At 41.4% G+C, this 18,957-nt stretch overlaps 1 protein-coding gene across 1 annotated transcript; it reads left to right on the plus strand.

The window, feature by feature from the left end:
- The first annotated feature begins 7,087 nt into the window (after positions 1-7,087).
- atp2a1l (ATPase sarcoplasmic/endoplasmic reticulum Ca2+ transporting 1, like) lies at positions 7,088-18,675 on the plus strand. The gene is made up of 23 exons (XM_063482032.1): positions 7,088-7,205; positions 8,147-8,164; positions 8,486-8,568; positions 9,750-9,854; positions 10,702-10,840; positions 11,690-11,770; positions 11,860-11,945; positions 12,043-12,340; positions 12,428-12,594; positions 12,689-12,777; positions 12,875-12,977; positions 13,072-13,203; positions 13,344-13,460; positions 14,082-14,300; positions 14,389-14,500; positions 14,615-14,838; positions 14,955-15,175; positions 15,270-15,472; positions 15,562-15,647; positions 15,730-15,863; positions 15,976-16,093; positions 16,204-16,314; positions 18,563-18,675. Exons 1-23 carry the CDS (start codon positions 7,088-7,090, stop codon positions 18,608-18,610), a joined length of 3,012 nt encoding a protein of 1,003 aa, XP_063338102.1. The 3' UTR covers positions 18,611-18,675.
- The last annotated feature ends 282 nt before the right edge of the window (positions 18,676-18,957 follow it).

An 18,957-nucleotide genomic window follows, 5' to 3' on the forward strand; every position in this document is an offset into this window, starting at 1 on the left:
GACATATTACTGAGTGGTTAAAAAAATGCTTTACATTTCATCAAAGGGAAGTTTAGCAGCTCATTCCTGGTTTATTTCAGTGCTCCACATAGAAGGAAGCTGTGGTGGTTTGCAGTTTCTGTAGTAGGGGTATTGTGTTCTAAATGTGGTAACCATTAAATCATTTTTAAATAACAGTAATATGTACCCTGTGTTTCAGGACAGAGGCTGTGTTAAACCGTATCTCCGTTGTCAGACCTCATTCTATATTTATCAAAAAAGGATCTTGTTTCTTACTTGGGCATTTCTCAGGATCTTTTTGCATTCATTCGTCTTCCTGTCATCAGCACCCTTCTCCAAGACGCTCTGTCCATTTTGCCTTCTTTGTACATCACAAGTGAGCTTAGGGGCGAGGGGCAAGTCTCAGGTCTGGACTTCAAAGAAAGAGAACCTTTTTAGTTTCAATTGACATCCTGTTATTTTGTTACATACTTATTCTTTTTTGTAATGCAATGAGAACAATTCAGTGAATGATTTCCAAACATTGCTTAAGAATTTAGACTATAAAAGGAATACATTTATATATTTTTTGTATTCAAAGAGAGTTGAACATTTTAAGATTGAGACTAAAGGATGTGCATGGGGCTGAAATATATATATTAAGTTTATCAAGTTCTCCGCCTGTAGAAATTCTTCAGGACAATCCTCCGTACATTTATAGCAGGATGATGGAGATTTAAGGTCACCCCTGGTCGTCCTAATCTGTCAGTAGCTGTGTGGTCTCAGATTCTAACTACTTTGCTTGTGTAGGATTATGTTTCCGAGTTCTCTGTTGGTCAATGAGCCTTGAGAACAGAATGTGACCTTGTTCCTGATGCGTGTTGGTTAAAAAAAATAAAAAATAAAAAAGCTAAAAAATACTCGCACATCATAGGTAAGGACCCTTTTTCTTTTTGGCTGCAGCAGTCAACTCAAAAATAGTGTCTTGGTGAGATAAGAGTCCCCTCCTCAAAATAGATGAGATGTTGAAGGTGTTATGGATTTTAAGAGTTCAGCTTTCAGATGATATCAAATACTGTACATACTCATTCATGCAACTATGCTAGCCTGGAATACTAACCTGTTTAATTTATGGGTCCTACTATAAAACTCCAGAAGGATTTTGTTTACGAGACAGCAGTAAAACTCTGTTTAAACTGTTATGAAAATGCAAAGGAACTGCCATTTATAAAAGTATGCCTGTATAACTTAAAAATTATGCTTCCTTAAATTGATAGTGGTCTTCACTGACATTGAAAAAGTGCCACTGTTTTACACCCCCAAAATAATATTTTTTAAAGGGGACGTTACCGTTTTTTTCCCTCTTAGTTGTTGTTATACTGTGCTTAACAACACAAAAATCTGTGAATAAAGAATTTTACTGAATTCACGTTTTTTTAACCCAAATTTAAGTCAGGAATTATACAAGGATTGCAGTTAACATGACATGCTTTTCTATTTTCTTCTTCTTCCTTTTTATTGGTAAAACAGTAAATCTGAAAATTGATGAATAACGACATTAATTATATTTTAGCAATAAAAATGTTATTTTGATTAATGAGTTGGCATATATGCAAGTGAGCCAGAAACTCAGTGCTCATTATGAGGACAGAGAGAGAGGGGACATATGCATAGTATGAACATCTCAAGCGCAAAGCTCTGGCTGGTAGAACAGAAGCTCCACCCACCTGCAGCTCAAACTTGTTTGCCTGGGGCAGCCAATCAGAAGCAATCTGGCTAAAAGGAAAGGAAGCTGAAGCAGCTTCTTTCAGACAGTGGGCCAATTGAAACGCTGCACCGAGATTGAGTACGAGTTACATATGATTACTTTGAAATGTGAATCAGTAATAGTAGTTGTAGAAGTGTCCAGAAATAAAAATTAGGAACGGGAATTGAGTACAGTAGGTTGTGTTAAAAACAATAACTGGAACGTGATCATTAATTCTAAAATACAGCAGAGAGAAATGAGCTAACTCCCTCCTGATTAGAAATAATTTTACATTAATACAGGATAAAAATTAATCTTTGAAATCTTCTCACTATAATTGTAATACATGCATTTATATACTGTATGTCTGTATCTCCTCCTTAACGGGTGGGCAAATCTCAACAAAACTTTGCACGTTGCACTTTTTCAAAAACATATAGATATTTTGAAAAGATTTATTATAAATACATTTTTTTGAATTTCATATTCATCTTCCCCTCTGCGAACTTGATGTTATGCATTTGTTTCACATCTCACATGTACGTCACTCATATGTAACTTGAACATTCAACAGATTTTCTATCTGCAGCTCAGTTTTTTTTGAGTCACCACTAAAAACAGAATGAAGAGCTTGAAAAAGTATTGAAAGCTGTACAGCGGATTTTGGCTAGTATAAAATTAACATTAACTTGTTTTCTCCTCTATTGTATCAAATTAAGAGGAAATGAGGTATTCTCTTATAAATCAATTACCCTGCAACATTGCCTCTATGTAACATTAAACCAGTGTAGTTTAAAGCTTTGCATTCATGCTATATATGATCTAACACAGAAAAGCGTGACAAGATTCTTACCCGAGGATAAACAGTGGATCACCCTTAAACCCATTCTATATCATTATCAAGTTAAATCTGCAAAACTAATGGGGTCATGTGCTGGGTACTCCTAAATGTCCCAGTAAAATTGGGCCATTTGGCTTCTAAAAATGCATCACCAGCCGTGTAAGTGACTCCAGTAAAATGAAAGCCACTTTTGATCAACAGGCTCACTTTCCTGTCAGCTCCCCTGTGGCTTATATAGTACAGCCTTAAGTGTGTGGAATGGTGCGAACAACCGGGAACTCTTTGGCCCAGTTTACCTCATAGATACTGATCACACTGCAGAGTCGAAGTGTGTCCTGACACTCCCATTTTTCATGTTTTTCTCCTGCCAAAAATTTGATTAACAAGCCCAAATCGAAGATCCGGTGTTCTGAAATGAAAAAGCAGCAAAGCTGTAGTGGTGCCATGCTCAGCAGCACAGTGTCACCTGCTCTATTTATATCCCAAGAGGAATTCCGGATTCAGAGACTCAGCTGCCACTTCTATTATTACTATTAGCTAATGCTGTAACAAGTATCCACCTAACACCCACGCTGTAGCTCCTTTATCAAGAGTCTTATTGCTCAGCACTAATTATGTCCATGCTGTCAATACCACACATGCCCCGTACTATTACATTTTAAGTTGTCCAAAGAACTTCAGGGTACACTAATTTAGTTTGCATAAAAATAAATCCACAGTTTATGAATGACTGTGAAGTAATGTTGATGCTGCTTCATTAGTTGTTGATTGATGTCTAAGTTTTCAGAAAAAAAAAGTTATATAAAAAAAAATCTCATTGATATTACCCTGCCTTTCCAGTCAGTCATTAAAGGATTGTTATGACGTCTGTGAAAATGTTTGATTCACTTCATTATGTCTCCCAGATGCATGATATTTATCAGCATACAGTGTGCACTCCACAGAATGTCGTGTTAATGGCAGTAACCTTCTTTAGGAAGCATGTCGGTGTCTCCTGGCTCCATATCTTTAGGTGACAAACATCACCTTGTCCCTTTCCCTTTGCTTGTGGCGTGCAAGTCAGCAGAGACAGACTTAGTTGCATAAGATGGCCAGCTGCACCACCCCGGTGCTTAACACTACAGATCTGGGAACATGTATAGAGTTCACAAGTGGAGGAGGTCAGAGGCGGGGGCTTGATGGTTTAAGCCTAGCACATGGTGATCCCTTAGCCTGGCACATGGGCGTGGCGTGCGAGCGCCACAGTGGGAGTCTGAGGTGATGGGTGTCCCAGCTTTCAGGGTTTACGCTCTAGTAGTCCCTGCACACGCAGTCGTGGACAGAGGCGGAAGATGGAAGGGAGCAAAGGAGAAACCTTATCCTTCTGGGATATTGAGTTAAATGTCACTGCTCTGCCTGAGGGAGACACTGACAGGCCGACCCCATCGCAACCCCGAAATCTCAGAGGTCACGATGGGAATATGACAGCTGAGGCCCAGTGAACGACTTGCTGAAGCAGATATAAGACGCTGGCAGATCCGAGCAAATACAATGTCTTTGAATATGTCCAGAAACAAAAAAAAAATGTAATATGACATGAAAATAATCCCTCTGTTAGTTAGTTTAACTTCATTGGTAAGACTTTCCTTCTTTTCATTGGATTTTTGTACATGTCTAAACATAAGTTCTTTAGAAAATAAATATTATTATAGTTTTAATTATGTGCACTCTGGGCAGCATATAAGAAGTCCACGTGGCAGGTGGCCACCAGAAGCTGATGGGAAACATGGATTCCAATTTCACAGGTTGTCTGTGAAGCAGCAACAGAAGCTAATGTTGTCCAATAAAAGGGGTTAATGCTGAAGACATTGTGATTATGTCATACACAAACAGGAAGTTTTACTGACATTTAATTATAAAATGTATATACCTGTATTATATTTATATAAAGGGATTTATATATAATCCCAACTCCAGAAACTTGGGACACTGTGTGATCTGGAAATAAAAATAGAATCCAATAATTTGCAGATATCTTAAACGCACATTTAATTCACAGTAGAACATAGAAAACATATGAAACTTTAAACTGAGACATTTTATTATTTCATGAATTTTGAAATTGTTGGCAGCAACATGTCTCCTAAAAGTCGGGACGGGGGCAGCAAACTTACTGGAAAAGTTCAGCAATCTGCAAAACACTGTCTAAAAACGGTGGAATAATTTCAGAATAATGTTCATCAAAGTAAAATAGCCTTGAAAGCTTGAATATTTTATCATCTACAGTACATAATATCACTGTGGAAGAAATGTCTGTGTGCAACAAAGATGGCAGAAGATCAAATTTGGATGCCCGTGATTTCCAGGCCTTTCCAGCTTATAATCAGCACTCAGTTCAAAACCTCTGATGGTATGAGGTATGAGGGTGCATTGGTGTCTATGGAACGTGCAGCTAGCACATCTGGAAAGACCCAGGGAAACGGAGTTAATGATAAAAACCCTGAAAACCATAAATTTCACACCCTAGCCTCAACTCTCACAGCCCGCTACCAAACGGCTTACGGACGGGTACCGCGGTTGGGGACAGCTACACTATCGGACACGAATGAGACAACACTTCTCTCCCAAAAGTCCACCAACTTCTCTCCTCAGTTCCCAGATGTTTACAGACTGTTGTTAAAACGGCTGGGACGCTATGCAGTGGTAAACATGGCTGTGTCCCAACTTTTTTGAGATGTGTTGAGCTAATATTTTTCATGAAATAATACATCGTCTCAGTTTAAACATTTGAAATCTTTTCTATGTTTTAGTGTGAATGAAATGTGGGTTTATAAGATTTGCAAATAATTGGATTCTGTTTTATTTAAATGTAAATCAGCTAGGGTGTTTTGTGTTTTTTTGTAACTGAGGTAGCAAAATGCATGCACAAATACAGGAGTCAATTTGTGTCTTTGCATAGCAATAAGAAATCATATGCACAACTCATGAACATCTTTTAAAATATCAAACAAAACAAAATCTTTTGGTTATTTTTGTTTACTCTAAAGCAGTTCTGCAGTAGCTGTTAAACATGTTGAGCAATGATTACTGCTGCTCGCACTCCAGCACCTGTCATTTTATTGATTATGAATAGCAGCACAGATTCCTGTCCACAGAGGACTCCACACCGCCCCGCGACGTCTTTACTGCTGTTATAACAAACAGTAAATCAATAGATCCGTGCTCAGCATTGTAACACTCAGATTTATGGAAAAGGTTTTCATTATATAAAGACGTAGTGACGTGTTGTTTTCAGAGGCAGGCAAGCAAATAATAAAAGAAATATATACACATCCTCAGTTAACCTCCAGATTTATGGCTTAAAAATGTATGAGCTGATCTCCCTCAACCATGAGGCGGGAAAAAAGGAGCATATTATTTGTAATAAACTCGATTCTCTGCTTCCACCACAAGAGGCCATTGTGACTCACTGAATAACAGTTGTGGTGGGATCATCAGCCACACATCTACTTAAGCTGTGCCATATCAACCTGCTGCCAACCATTGCTCATAAAAAAAGAGAAAATAAAACTCGATCCTCCTGTATCTGCAGCCGGGGCTTCTCCTCTGTGGCGGGATAGTATGACACGCTGGCCGTCCTCTTGGCATTCAGCGCCCATTCCTCTACTACACGCTCAATTTCTTCATTCCACTATCGTTCCCATGTCTTACTCAACCAGGTTGATCATCAGGCTTGGTGTCTGTGTTATTTCACATGCTTGTACACATGTTGGTGGCAGCAGATGATGCAGCTCTGGTGTACGGAGCTCACCCGGTGGAACTGTGAAGCGTAGATGTGCCAACTTGTCGGACTTTCATTCTGTTGGTAGAAATGCCAGATAATTCTTGTACTAAATTATTTGTCTACCATCTCCCTTCTTCAATGTCTCAGCCTGTGTGTCTCTGGCTCGTCCACCTTCCTCAGCAAAAACCAGTTGAGCCGTCACTCAATGTGCACCCCCCTCCCCTGCACCCCTCTGGATGATCTGCTGTCTCGCTCTCTCACCTTCTCCCTTCGTCTTATTCCACTGACCATGCATGTTCCAAAAACAGATCTCATTTTCATCCATGGTACAAATCGCCTCCACCCTCACCCCCACTCCCCCGCAAGCCCCTGCACCGTCTCTCTCTCTCTCTCTTGCACTGCCTCCTTTCCAGATCCAAGCCTTTTCCTGAGTTCCTGTCCAAGTCCACCATCTCACCTCCCCGTTGCTCCACCCCGAGCTCCACCCTCACACCCCTTACCATGAGCACACACGCTGGAATTTGGAGGCGTGTAATAACTGGGTCCCCACCAATCACAGGCCCTGTAGTCATATAAATCCCTGAGCATGCATGCACTTATTCGCTCTTTCTGTCAGTCCAGCACTCCTGAATTGGAGGGTGCCACACGTCTAGGTGAGGGTGGTGGACCAAGGGTGAAAACAGCAGAGAACAACAAAGAAGTCAAAGAGCGCGGATAGGCACGGTTAGTCGGCCAATCCCTTGTCTATCCAGAGAGGATGGAGAACGCACACGCGAAGAACCCGGCAGAATGCCTGGCCTACTTCTCGGTGAACGAGAACACTGGTCTCACTCCTGACCAGTTCAAGAAGAACCTGGACAAATACGGTTTCAATGGTGAGAGTTTGGGCATTGGGGATGGGTGGGAAGCCTACTGAAAGAAGAAAACCCCACGTAGTAACTGTCAGTGAAACATCTCAGTGTTTGCATTCAGAATATTCCACAAAGCACCACAGCTTTTGCTAAGATACGTTCCGGAAGTCTTCCTTAGTCAACACCAGTGGAGTTTCTTGCCTTGCTTGTAGTTAGCCGGGCTGGGTTAAAGCGTTTTTAGAGTGCAGTCGCAGCAGCTGATAAAAATGCAGAGACATTGAGAAGCAGAGACTTTGAGGGCTTTAAGGAGCTATTTAAAGATAGCCAAAGAAGATGACTGGAGAGCGAGAGAGACAGGTGATGGCTCAGGAAGCTTCCTGGGTGATATATGGTGTGGGCAATAGCAAGAGGTGTGGATAATTTTAGGCCGGATCAAATGGGGAGGTCCTCAGACGGCTTACGACTAAGTGATCGGGAATATGATTGCTAATCAATAACTACAAGGAAGGCAAATTACATGGCAAGAGTTGCTTAATAATGTATTACAGTTATTTTAGCAGTCATATTCCTGCACTCACTGTGATGTTGCTTTACAACACTTAGTAAGTGGTCATTACATTTTTATTAATTGAATTTTTTTGTGAAAACAGTCAAGCACTTTCACAGAGGTTTTACAGGCTTTGACTGGAAATCAAAGTAGGCTGGGTCATCCTGAAATAATTAAGCAACACAATGTGTTTTTAATTAAGCCACTGAGTTGTAGAGCTTAAGTTATTAAGTGTGAAGCACACAGAGGATTTTGAAAAGGTGGATGTTTTTATAAACTAGGGGGCACATTTATTGTATAATTCCATCATAATGTTGCTGATAATGTTTAATAATGATCGTGAGACACTTTAACTGACTGTCTTTTCACCCCGCTCTCTTTCTGTCTCCACCTCCTTCACTTTGGTGTCCAACTCCAGAGCTGCCCGCTGAGGAGGGTAAGTGTTCCTTCAACACATTTACTGCATGTTTAAATGTGAACAAGAGCTTCCAGACACCTGATATCACCCAGAGAGGATGACTGACGTTACTTAACTGAAGTCACGCTCATCCTCAAAAGGTCTTCAGTCAAAACAAGCAGGCAGCATTTTGATTGTGTAATTTAATCACCACATGATAATTGCATCACACTTGCCACTGAAGATTGTTGGTCAATCACAAATCCATACCATAGTGTGCAAACTTGTACCACACAAATACACTCTAATGCACGCTTAATGAGGTGATTATTATCCACTGATTGTGTCCTTGTCCTGCAGGTAAGAGCATCTGGGAGCTGGTCATTGAGCAGTTTGAGGACTTGCTTGTCAGGATCCTGCTTCTGGCTGCCTGCATCTCCTTTGTAAGTAAACAAGTGTCCGCGTTACGTTTAAATCACGACAGATCATGGCTATTCATATCATGTGCATTTTAATCTTAAGTGACAGGAGTAGTATTTGTAGTAGACATAATAGCAGCAGCAACAAATGAAGCAAGGCACTGACACGTGTGGACAGGTTCCAAGTTTAATAGCACTACTAACAAGAATACACTCTTCAGGTTTAAGATCACATCCAGCTAATCATTTCACATGTTTAGATGTAATCTCTGGCCCCTCACACATTCTTAAGAGTCAACTTAAAAGGTGATTGCATTTAGTTTAGTCCATCACACAAACCAGTCCACTAACCAAGCATGCTGCAGTTACTTGCATTACTTTATGGCCACTTTGTCAAGACAGCTTCCCATCCCCTCCGCCCCTCTATGTATTTTTGAGGACGACAACTTGAGAAGAGGGAGACCAATTGCGAAGTCTACTAGGAGGTGTATTAATTGCTATGGCCAGTTTCACCCTTTCGGGCAGCTGTCATGATGGCCTTAGAAGGCGAATATTGAGGAGCCAGTGAGAGATGGGGGGCTCGGGGAAGTATAGGGGGGCAGAGGGGTAAGGGTTTATTTTAAGAAAGCCCCAAGCTGAGGAGAGAAACTGAATCCTTCGGGGAAAGGTCAGGCCTGAAGAAGGAACGAAGGGCCTCCTTAGAAAGACACTTTTAAGTCAGAAGGAGTGAAGAGCTATTAGGACACTGAGATTAATTAAGATATTTACACAGCTATTATCAAAATAAAAGCGTTAGTACAGGAAAAGAAAAGACCAAAATATGACTAAATGTAAATGATGAAAAGGTCTAAAAAATGTCTGTGTAGGTATATATTTAAAATTATTGTGCATTTCTTTTCTTTCTTTCTTTTTTAAATTGTTTACATGTTTTTTTTTTTAAATCATGCAGCTTATATATATAAAAACACTGAATTCATACAAATATAAAAAGTCCCATAAGTACCTACCCCCCTTTATGGCAATCTCTACAACCACTAACACATTTATACAAGCTTATATACTTGTTAGAGGTTTTTAGTTCAGCATAAAAGAAAAATAAATGAAAAGCATTTTGTTGTTAAGAGATATTGGCCCGCTGGTTCTCAGGAGCAGGATAGCCCACTGTCACTGTTGTCTCCACCGCACTGACCGTGCTCTCACCACAGGTGCTGGCCTGGTTCGAGGAAGGTGAGGAGACCGTTACTGCCTTCGTGGAGCCCTTTGTCATCCTTCTTATCCTCATCGCTAACGCCGTTGTTGGCGTGTGGCAGGTCAGTAATGAGGCCCAGATCGTTGAGCAATAAGCTGTATCCATTACACTGATGACAGAAAGTACACAGGTTCCAGTTACTGCAAGAGTTGGTTTCTCAATTCTCATTTTCAAGCTCTTAAATCTGAAATATACATCAGCGCTCACTCGATCTTATGTGCAAGTATGAAAACATTTATATAATATTATTACTGTATGACTTTTTAAAACATTTAACACGTTATATCTGGCGTTGTTTTGACTGCAGACATTTAGTCATGCTCTTCTTCATACATGCCAATAAGTGTGTGGCACTGCTGTCAGGCATCACTCAGTGAGGGAACATTGCTGTCATCACGTTCATGCCAAGTGTTGAAATCAGCTGCTTCCCTTCCCTTCTGTTTTCCTCATCTAAAGAACTGGCATTAGCAACCCGCTAATCAAAGATCATCCCAGATCACATTTCCCTAAATTAGTTTATTTTCTTGCACTACTTTCCACACTGAATTTAAAAAAAGAAAAAAAAAACATCTCTAAAAAGAAAACCGACCATAAAAATTCTACTGAAACCTAATATGGACCAGAGCACATCAGATAACAGATGTGACCTACTCATGTGACATCAGTAACGGGTGTAATTGCTGTGGGTAATGACTCAAAGCCTCTTAGAGGACATGCCCAGTGCCAGACCAAGGACAAAATTAGTATAGTTTACATTCAAACGAGGATGAACAGACATGTGGACATCCGTGTGGTGTCTCTGTATCCTTTGATACAAAGATTTTACTTTTATTTGTCTGCAGTTTTTAAGCAGATCCCGTTTTCTTCTTTCAACTCTTAATGAGAGTTTGTGTCTGTGTTTGCTGCAGGAGCGTAATGCTGAAAGCGCCATCGAGGCTCTCAAGGAGTACGAGCCCGAGATGGGCAAAGTTTACCGCTCTGACAGAAAGAGTGTGCAGAGGATCAAGGCCAGGGAAATCGTCCCTGGAGACATTGTGGAGGTGTCTGGTAAGAGATGTCGAGGTTCCACATGGGGAGTCTGTGTTAATAATTTTTTTAAACGGTCTGTCGGGGGGCTCTGTATATATTTTCACCCGGGGAATACTCACAACCTGTTGCATCAAATACTCTTCGACGTCTAATTACAGTGAAGCTGTGAAGATGCTTCCACTGAGTTCCTTGCATTTCTATTCAGGGAGTGAAAGGCAGACACAAGTTCAGGATAGATGTGCCCGAAGAAGGCTGATGTCAGAGCCTTGTGTCTTTTTAAGGCAGCGTGAATGAGGCACGACAGAGTAACACCGCAGCGAAAACATGCTGACTGTAGGAAAACCAAATTATGAGTATAAATACCCCCACGAGCACCTGCCGCACCGCCTCTTCCCTCGCTGCCGTTGCCACTCCTGTTCATTTCTCAGTGCACACCTGTTGCCTCTCTAGCTGGCTGCCCTGCACCCCCTCACCACGTGTGCTTCACTCTGATTGGTCAAAGCATGTGTCATTTAGAGTTCTGCACTATTATGAAATCCGTGGATTAAGTATAGAAATTTAGCAAGTTGTCTGAGCATTTGGTGCCTATTTTAGGAGCTATTCATAGTATTAGCGGTGGTAGTATTATATTTCACTTTGATTTAATTCAGTTTTAATAAATGAGTGACATGAATTGAACTATTTGGCACTATTGCAGCCATTTGGATGTTATGGAGGTTCCAACATAATTAAGTAGAAAACGTTTTTCACACTTATACACAGTCCCCATGCTTGTTTTTAACTTCTTTCTAATGTCAGTAAGAAAGTTATTTATGTGTTCTCTAACAGTTCACTAAATGTTAATGATAACTTCTCCTCTTTGCACAGTTGGTGACAAAGTCCCCGCTGACATCAGGATTGTTTCTATCAAGTCCACCACCCTGCGTGTTGACCAGTCCATCCTTACTGGTAAGCTTCTTAAGAAAATCAGCCGCTACATCCTGTTCTGTCCTTTCTCCGTTGGCAGTTTTGAGTTAATTCTCTGATTTCACTCTCAGGTGAGTCTGTCAGTGTGATCAAGCACACTGAACCTGTTCCTGACCTCAGAGCTGTCAACCAGGACAAGAAGAACATGCTTTTCTCTGTCAGTATATCCTGTCACTATGAATGATTATTTCTCTCACCTGTCCTTTCATTTCCCTAGCCTTACCTGGTTTCTCTTCCTCGCTTTTCCTCTGTAGGGTACCAACATTGCTGCCGGCAAAGCCATTGGTGTGGCTGTCGCCACTGGAGTCTCCACTGAGATTGGCAAGATCCGTGACCAGATGGCTGCCACCGAGCAGGAGAAGACTCCTCTGCAGGCCAAGCTGGACGAGTTCGGCGAGCAGCTGTCCAAGGTCATCTCCCTGATCTGCGTTGCTGTCTGGGCCATCAACATTGGCCACTTCAATGACCCCGTCCACGGAGGCTCATGGATCCGTGGTGCTGTCTACTACTTCAAGATCGCTGTTGCTCTGGCTGTCGCTGCCATCCCTGAGGGTGAGGACAGAAAAGACAGTGAAAGAACAACATGTTCCCACTCCACTGCTTGTTTGTCACACTCAGTTTTTCACTAATGTCCCTCAGGTCTGCCTGCTGTCATTACCACCTGTCTGGCCCTTGGTACTCGCCGTATGGCCAAGAAGAATGCCATTGTCAGAAGCCTGCCCTCTGTGGAGACCCTGGGCTGCACCTCCGTCATTTGCTCCGACAAGACTGGCACCCTCACCACCAACCAGATGTGTGTGACCAAGGTGGGTTTTTAACCAATGAAGAAAAGTGTACTTTAGACAGCTTTCATGAACTCTCTTTCATGTGCAAAAACTGTCTTTGTTTCCTCCCCTGCAGATGTTTATTGTCAAGACTGTTGATGGGGACCACGTTGACCTCGATGCCTTTGATATCTCTGGCTCCAAGTATACCCCAGAGGGCGAGGTGTAAGTTGGCTTTTATTGCCATGTATCGTCGTTCAGTGTAGCCAATCAAATTTTTAAAAAAAACAACTCTAATTTGTTTGCAATTTCCTCCTATCAGTACCCAGGGTGGTGCCAAGGTCAACTGCAGCTCATACGACGGTCTTGTTGAGCTGGCTACCATCTGCGCCCTGTGCAACGACTCCTCTCTGGACTACAACGAGGTAAAATCGGAAAGCCACACTTTTTATTTGCCACAATTCGACTTTACTACCTGCAGAGAAAGAAATTCTCTCCTTCATTTCTTGTTTTATGTAGTCCAAGAAGATCTATGAGAAGGTCGGTGAGGCTACTGAGACCGCCCTGTGCTGCCTGGTTGAGAAGATGAACGTGTTCAACTCAAACGTGAAGAACCTGTCCAGAATTGAGAGAGCCAACGCATGCTGCACAGTAAGTCAGCTCGTTTCATTTGTGGAGCAATGAAGGCGATTTACGTTTGCTGTTCGCTGCTGAAAACCATTGTAGTAAGCTGAAGTTACGTTTGAGAGTTTTTATTGCTTTATAGTAAAAACATATATATCGTTCAATAGGTGATCAAGCAGCTCATGAAGAAGAACTTCACTCTGGAGTTCTCCCGTGACAGGAAGTCCATGTCTGTTTACTGCACTCCTGCTAAAGGTGATGGTAGTCCCAAGATGTTTGTTAAGGTCAGTTCACTCTTACCTGCTGTCACAGTGTTTGGGATAAAAGATGGACTTGGGTTCTGAAAACTGCAGTCTTTCTAATGGCCAGCAGGGGGTGACTCATCTGATACAGTTGTGTAAAGGTCTATGAGAAAGCACATCATCCATCACCGTTAATCGCTTTTCTCATGACGTTATGGTCTCAAACCGTTAGTTTCTGATCTTATTGTATGCAACATAGCAATCCTCTAATTATCTTCGTGTCCCCCGGTTTGTTAGTAGATTCACTCCCTGCTTGCGATGTCTGTTTTTACAACAAAGCTAAGCTGGCCTGTCAACACGCAACATACAACTAAAGATGATAAATGTAATAAAATTCTGGATTTAAATTCACTCATATCTTTCATAAGTCATTTTTGTTCTACTACAAGTTGCACTCTGTTAAAATGATTTAGTTGAAATGTAGTAGCTTAAAGCTGACATCTTCAGCTTTTTGGTGTAGAAGTTCATAAAAAATTAATTCTGTTGGTATTTGCATTTTTCCTTTAAAAATTTTTTTTTGTAGCAGACTGAATAAATATTAAAGAACAGGCCGAAGTTGTTTGTCTCTGTGCCGCCTTTACAATCTTCCTGCTTCATACCTAGGGTGCTCCTGAGGGTGTGATTGACAGGTGCGCCTATGTGCGTGTCGGCACCACCCGTGTGCCTCTGACCAACGCCATCAAGGAGAAGATTCTGGCTGTCATCAGGGACTGGGGTACTGGCCGTGACACCCTGCGTTGCCTGGCCCTGGCCACTCGTGACAGCCCACTGAAGGTGGAGGAGATGAACCTTGAGGACTCTACCAAGTTTGCCGATTATGAGGTTAGACATCCTGACTGAACTGAAACCTGGGGATACAGCCATGACAACATGTAAAAACTTGGATTGATTTGTTTCCTTCTCCCCTCAGATGGACCTGACCTTCGTTGGCTGTGTGGGTATGCTGGATCCCCCTCGTAAGGAGGTCACTGGCTCAATTGAGCTGTGCAGAGCTGCTGGAATCCGTGTCATTATGATCACTGGTTAGTGTCATGGAGAGCTTTTTTTATTATACCATTCGTATCATTAGAAAATCTGATCTTTCTGTTCTGCTAATACACAATCATACACTCATTTTCTCCTTCTCCATGTGTCAGGTGACAACAAGGGAACTGCTATCGCTATCTGCCGTCGCATTGGCATCTTCGGCGAGGACGAGGATGTCTCCGGCAGGGCCTACACTGGACGTGAGTTTGATGATCTGCCCCTCCACGAGCAGTCCGAGGCTGTGCGCAGAGCTTGCTGCTTTGCCCGTGTGGAGCCGTCCCACAAGTCCAAGATCGTTGAGTTCCTCCAGGGTTATGATGACATTACTGCCATGGTAAGAGCCCAGCAGTGCAGGATGCAAACTAAACCTGTTACCGACACAGAGGTTGTGTTGAAGTGTTGTGTGGTGGTTGGTTTGTCTAATGCATACTTCATCTCCTCCAACCGCAGACTGGTGATGGTGTGAACGATGCCCCTGCCCTGAAGAAGGCCGAGATCGGCATCGCCATGGGCTCTGGCACTGCCGTTGCCAAGTCTGCCTCTGAGATGGTCCTGGCTGACGACAACTTCTCTTCCATTGTGGCTGCTGTTGAGGAGGGCAGAGCTATCTACAACAACATGAAGCAGTTCATCCGCTACCTCATCTCCTCCAACGTCGGTGAGGTCGTCTGGTGAGTGACCTGTGTGACACACACTCTGAAGACAGCTACACATCTTTCTTTTTGTCTCCGGCTTAACTTCAGCTGTCCCATTACCCTCCCTCAGTATCTTCCTTACCGCTGCTCTGGGTCTGCCCGAAGCTCTGATCCCCGTCCAGCTGCTCTGGGTCAACTTGGTGACTGATGGTCTGCCCGCCACTGCTCTGGGCTTCAACCCACCTGATCTGGACATCATGGGCAAGCCCCCACGCTCCCCCAAGGAGCCTCTGATCTCTGGCTGGCTGTTCTTCAGATACATGGCCATTGGTGGTAAGTGGAACTGGGTGAGTTTGGATGGATTTTGATTGAAAGTAAGTATAACAGTTGTCTACACTGACACGATCCACCTACACTAACAGGATATGTCGGTGCTGCCACTGTTGCTGGCGCTGCCTGGTGGTTCCTCTACGACCCCACTGGCCCCGGGGTCACCTACTATCAGCTGGTGAGTGTTTTTCTCTGTTTCCTGTTGCTTTCCACTAAACAAAGATGTAGACATTTACTGATCCTACTTCCTATCCGTGCAGTCACACTTCATGCAGTGCCACGACGAGAACGAGGACTTTGAAGGCCTGGACTGTGAAATCTTTGAGGCTGCTCCTCCCATGACCATGGCCCTGTCTGTACTGGTCACCATTGAGATGTGCAATGCTCTCAACAGGTACTTCTTTGAATGTGATAGAGGAGGATGTAGCTTGTAAAAAAAAAAAGAGGTTTCTTCATGCAACAGATATATTCTGCTCTCACGTCTCTTCTTCTTCCTCCTCTTCAAGCTTGTCTGAGAATCAGTCTCTGGTGCGCATGCCCCCATGGAGCAACTTCTGGCTGCTCTCTGCCATGACCCTGTCCATGTCCCTGCACTTCATGATCATCTATGTTGACCCTCTTCCTGTGAGTCAGACATTCAGTTTGAAAATATTTTTTGTTTTAGAAGCTCTGGTTTATGTGGCTTTCCTCCATGGGGTTCAGCTTCATCTGACTTCCATTCTTTTCCTCTCCAGATGATCTTCAAGCTGACCCATCTGTCCACAGAGCAGTGGATGGTGGTCCTGAAACTTTCCTTCCCCGTCATTGCCATTGATGAGGTGCTGAAGTTCGTCGCCCGCAACTACGTTGAAGGTAAGGAGTCCTGCACTTTTATAAATCCACAAGAACAAAAATAAACAGAGATCTGTCCCAGTTCCTAAGATAACAGATAATAGTTTTACTTAATCATTCATGTATTACTACCATCATCTTTTCAGATTATTTATTAATATCTTAACTTATTAAAATTAACCTAGCCTTTATTTAATTTCATTTTAATTCCATCAGGTTTGATTCTGAGTTTTTAATCTGCCTGTTTTCACTTCTCTCCATTCATCATTAACTCACGTAACCCTTTTGTTTTTGTCCATTTCCAGTTTAAATTCAGCCAACCCATCACCATTAACCTGTAACTAAACCAAGGTATTCCAAAGCTCACACTGCAGTGTGTAGCTAGCGCTGTGTAGAGACTGTTTGTCTGTTTGTGTATTTGTTGTTATTTCACATACGTTGCTACCCTAATGCAGATTTTTCAAGCTGTTATCAAACTCACTGTGACCTCCGGGGTCTCCTCACTACTCATTCATTGAAAATCAAATCGGGTATCATGACTTCTGTATGGGGAGACCCCTGAGTGTGTTGATCTGTGTGAGGTTTCTGTTTATTGGTTTTTGTTTTTTTCTTCGTGAGATCACCATGAGTGGGTAAGTAGATCACTTTGTATCTCACCAAGGTTACCTTTTATAATCATTATATAAACATTAAACAAATGTTTTTTCTTAACACTTTATGATATTACTGTAAGCAGATAAAAGGTCTGTGTGAGTATTAATTGTTCCTTTTGTCAACAGATTTTACTCTTAACCTCTTTTACTGTTAGCATTACGTGTAGTTTTTTCCTATAGAACTGCAATAAATGCCAAAATAATTTATTACATGTTTATATGAAGCTTATAAATAATAACAGTGACTTTTTCATAAAGTAAGCCCCACTTTTAAAATGCTCTCCCTTGTAAATAAAGGCTTAAATTGTCTTAAACTTCTTAAACTAGCTTATATTTCTGAAGGAAAGTCATACTGTGAAACTGTTCTTTGTTCTCCTTATGAAGAAAAATTGGGGATGTAGCTTTTTTATGTTTAAACCCTCAAACTCTGGAACCTACCTTCAAATATTAAGTCTAACAATAATTTCAAGCAGTTCTTAAAATACACCTTTTTAATGAGACATTTAGCTCATGTTTCCACTAAATAATAGATTGCTATACAGCCCTGTGTACATGTGAGCTCAGCCACATTTAGTGGTCTGGTAAATATAGAGCATGTGCATTTTGTCTTTGTCAGTATCATGTTGGCCTCCTGCTTCTGTCGTGTCAAAGTTTGTTTGTTTTCATATTTCTCTGTTTATGTTCTACAGAATTTTGTGCAGAATTTAATTTTATGTATTGCTTACGGATAAAGTGCTTAAGAAATTTAAGAAAACAAATCAGATTTTACAAATCTGTAAAGTTTTTAAAGTAGAAATTATTACATTTCTTTGGGGGAGGGGGGGGGGGTTAACCAAGTTCATGTTCTAATTTGATCCAACACACCAGACCTGACTGAGAAGTCAAAAGTTAAGTGAGGGTAACAATCAAACACTGAAGCTAATTTTCTGTTCAGCAATGTAAAAAAAATAACTGTACTGGCAAAAAAAAGTAAGTAAAGTCCTAAGTAAGTAACTGGCATTTAAAATAATAATGTACTTTATTATTTTTTGTGAGTGAAACAGTAAATTTATAAATACACGAATGACAAGAATATTTATTTTTTAGCATCAAAAATATCATTTTGATTAAAGGGCTTGTGTATAAAGGCGGATTAACCAGAAAAATATAAAAGAATATTTTAGTAATTGCCAAAACTGTTAATTTAGGGCAGCTGACCACCCTTACCTTGGTGGTCTTATACATTTTTAAGCACTGTATATATGTGTGTGTGTGTGTGTGTGTGTGTGTGCGCGCGCGCGCAGGTGTCTGTTTATATGTATGCATTTCTGATGCATTGCTTGTATTTTGTAGTTTTAACCCTGGAGAACCCATGGGGTCAGAGCCGACCCCATTGGTTTTCTAGGGAAACCATGGGGTCAAATTTGACCCCATGGTTTCTCCAGGGTTAATATGTTTTTATGCTTGTGAAGACCTTTGATCCTCTACATGCCATATTGAGCTGTACACAAACTGAATTTTGTGAAGCCCTGTCACTTTAAATTTGAGAGATGTAATTCTTCTTATCACATGAGAAATCACGTAGTTTTTCTTTGTTTACCAAATCACGTGTCTCTGGTCTCTGCAGCAGGTACAGAAGTTAAATAGAGATGTAGAAGAAGAGGATCTTCAGGGCTGAAGCGAAAGAAGCGGAGAAGAGAGGGAGAGAGAAAGATCACAGCCAAAGAGGGGAGCCATAGAGAAGAAAAAGACTGAAAAAAAACCTTGTGAAAAAAAACCAATAAAATTTGTTTAAAATCTGCAATAAAAATAGTCTCTGTATAAGGAAGGAGTTTGAATTAAAATGAGGGGAAGTATCCTGATTAACCAGATAAAGCAGTAATATTTAAGATTTTATTCTAAGAAGTAAAGTATGTATTAAAGGTGATTATTTTTTTTGTTAACCTTGGATATTCTCAGCTGTTGTGTTTTTGCGTCCTCTGTCCATTTTCATATGACTGACTTTCCAGCTCATTACTTTGATTC

This window comes from Pelmatolapia mariae, linkage group LG8 (assembly GCF_036321145.2).
Source record: "Pelmatolapia mariae isolate MD_Pm_ZW linkage group LG8, Pm_UMD_F_2, whole genome shotgun sequence".
Lineage (NCBI taxonomy): Eukaryota > Metazoa > Chordata > Actinopteri > Cichliformes > Cichlidae > Pelmatolapia > Pelmatolapia mariae.

Bases quoted from the DNA above. Each gene is read 5' to 3' on its own strand.
- atp2a1l (XM_063482032.1), top strand. From the start codon at position 7,088: ATGGAGAACGCACACGCGAAGAACCCGGCAGAATGCCTGGCCTACTTC. The intron at 12,978-13,071 runs GTAAAATCGGAA...TGTTTTATGTAG, and splicing joins CCTCTCTGGACTACAACGAG to TCCAAGAAGATCTATGAGAA. The intron at 15,864-15,975 runs GTACTTCTTTGA...CTCCTCTTCAAG, and splicing joins ATGTGCAATGCTCTCAACAG to CTTGTCTGAGAATCAGTCTC.